General features: G+C 44.5%; 1 protein-coding gene across 1 annotated transcript; it reads left to right on the plus strand.

Annotated features, from left to right (window-relative positions):
* Positions 1–1,280: 1,280 nt before the first annotated feature.
* On the plus strand, positions 1,281–2,231 carry LOC103603594 (olfactory receptor 11A1-like). The gene has a single exon (XM_008588158.1). It carries the CDS (start codon positions 1,281–1,283, stop codon positions 2,229–2,231), a length of 951 nt encoding a protein of 316 aa, XP_008586380.1.
* The last annotated feature ends 245 nt before the right edge of the window (positions 2,232–2,476 follow it).

A 2,476-nucleotide genomic window follows, 5' to 3' on the forward strand; every position in this document is an offset into this window, starting at 1 on the left:
TCTTCTCTAGCCCCGTATCTCACTTTACAGATGGAAAACTGTGTCTCAGAGAAGTTAAACAACTTGTTCAAAGTCTGACTCTTATAAAGCAGAGCTCCTGGCTCTGTTAAGGGCTCTCTGGCTACTTGTGGTAATTACCTTATTAATACACCCGTACAGTGCTTTCTGTGCCTGTAGATGGATTTTCCTATCACCACTTGCTTCCCTGCAGCCGCCTGGTCCCTCCATTACTACCTTAAGGAAATGCAGATCCAATATAAGGAGGCTGAGAATATAAAAGTGGGTTCAGCTTTAGATCCTGCCTATGGCCATACGAATGTTATTTTGGGCAGATTCTCTAACTGCCCTGAGCTTTCTGGTGGGGTATATAGCTTTGACCAAGATGGGATTGAAGAGGAGATTGGGCTTCCTTGACTCACTCAAAAGAATCCAAGACAATCTTATTCTCAGCTGGTTGCACACAGTGCCTTAGGCCACCTGGTTCTGAATTGGTTTTTTTTTTTTTTCATTTACTGCAGCCCTAGGTAATATCTTTTTAATGATCTAATTTTATCAAAAATTGTGACAGAAAGCACTCCTGCTCCTGGGTTACACCAACATAGAAACTGACTACAGAATCAGAGAACCTTGAACCTCACTCTTTCTTCACAGTACATGGAAACCAAAACAGAAATACGAAACTTCTCTCCCAACTCACTAAGAAGCAGAAAGGAGAGGAATTCACAATTAGTATGACAGGGGTCATTTTCCTAAAGATAAACAGCGTTTGAGATGGGAGGGAAGGGGGTTCTTTGTCTTGGATCCCTGACCCTCTATTCTTCTTTGAGAGTTCACAAACCCTCCAGAATATGTTCCTCATCCTCCTCTACGTCCCACCTCCCTTCTAGATCTTCTTCCTTTCTTCCCATAGCTCCACAGACTACCACAGCACATTCACGAAGGGCATGGAGGAGGTGATTCTCCCTCCCTTTCTTTGTCCTCCTTCCCCTTTGTGTTCACCTTCTTTCTTCTGTTTCCCCCAAACTGACATTGCTCCTGATGAAGTGATGATACAAGGGAGGAGAAAAAAGGGGTATTATGATCACAAGTTCTTATTTCAAATTCTTTTCTTTCCCATTTTAGACCTTAAAACAAAAAGATGATCTCTCTCTACTCAAATAAAAAACCTGGGTGGGGAATAAAAATCATTTACTGTCTGTCCATGTTCCTTGTATAAGTTAGAACTTTCTGCATTTTGCATGTTGTATCACTGGATATTCTTCTTTTAGGGAAACTGAGGCATGGTGATCCTGTCCTGGGAAAACCAAACAATGAGAGTGGAATTTGTGCTTAGAGGATTCTCTTCCATCCAACAGCTAAATATTTCCCTTTTTATGATGTTTTTCGTTTTCTACATCTTAACTGTTTCTGGAAACATCCTCATTGTCCTCCTAGTTTTGTTCAACCGTCACCTCCACACCCCCATGTACTTCTTCCTGGTGAACTTGTCCTTTCTGGAGATCTGGTATACCTCCAACATCATCCCCAAGATGTTGCTGATTATCATAGCTGAACAGAAAACTATCTCCGTGGCTGGCTGTCTTGCACAGTTCTACTTCTTTGGATCCCTGGCTGCAACAGAATGCCTCTTGCTTGCTGTGATGTCCTATGACCGCTATCTGGCCATCTGCCAACCTCTCCACTACCCCATCCTCATGACCGGCTCCCTCTGCATCAGGCTGGCTGCCAGCTCTTGGCTCTGCTGCTTCCTCCTCACAGCAATCACCATGGTCCTGCTGTGTAGACTAAGCTTTTGTGGACCTAACGAAATTGATCACTTCTTTTGTGACTTCACTCCTGTGGTCCATCTTTCCTGCACGGACACTTCACTGACTGAGACCATTGCCTTTACCACCTCCTCTGCAGTGACCCTGGTCCCACTTCTCCTCATCACAGCCTCCTACGCCTGCATCCTTGCTGCTATCCTAAGAATCCCATGTGGCACAGGCCGGAGAAAGGCCTTCTCCACCTGCTCTTCCCATCTCACTGTGGTTGTGGTGTTTTATGGGACGCTGATTGCCACATACCTTGTGCCCTCAGCCAACTCTTCCCAACTCTTTCACAGAGGGCTCTCCATGCTCTACACTATCCTGACGCCCATGTTCAACCCCATCATCTACAGCCTCAGAAATAGAGACATCCACAAAGCTCTGAAGAAGTGCTTGAGTAAGAAATCAGGTTTCCTCAGATGATGCAAAAAGGAATAGAGCTGTTTTTGCCCAAGGATTGATGAACAGGGTTGTCTCATTTAAATTTTAAATAAAAGGCAACTTCTTAAACCAGGAGCTCCCTAAACCAGATGAACAGATGCCTCTGAACATGGCTGTGGATACTGATGAGTCTGACAGCCTCAGGTGGACTGGTGTGCCAGGGATATGGTCTAAACAAGTCAGACTCTGTTACATTATCTCCAGTAGACTTGGATGCATATGTAAAA

Source organism: Galeopterus variegatus, unplaced genomic scaffold (assembly GCF_000696425.1).
Source record: "Galeopterus variegatus unplaced genomic scaffold, G_variegatus-3.0.2 Scaffold4689, whole genome shotgun sequence".
NCBI classification, from domain to species: Eukaryota; Metazoa; Chordata; class Mammalia; order Dermoptera; family Cynocephalidae; genus Galeopterus; species Galeopterus variegatus.

Excerpts from the sequence above, each read along its gene's own strand:
- LOC103603594 (XM_008588158.1), top strand. The coding sequence starts at position 1,281 with ATGGTGATCCTGTCCTGGGAAAACCAAACAATGAGAGTGGAATTTGTG.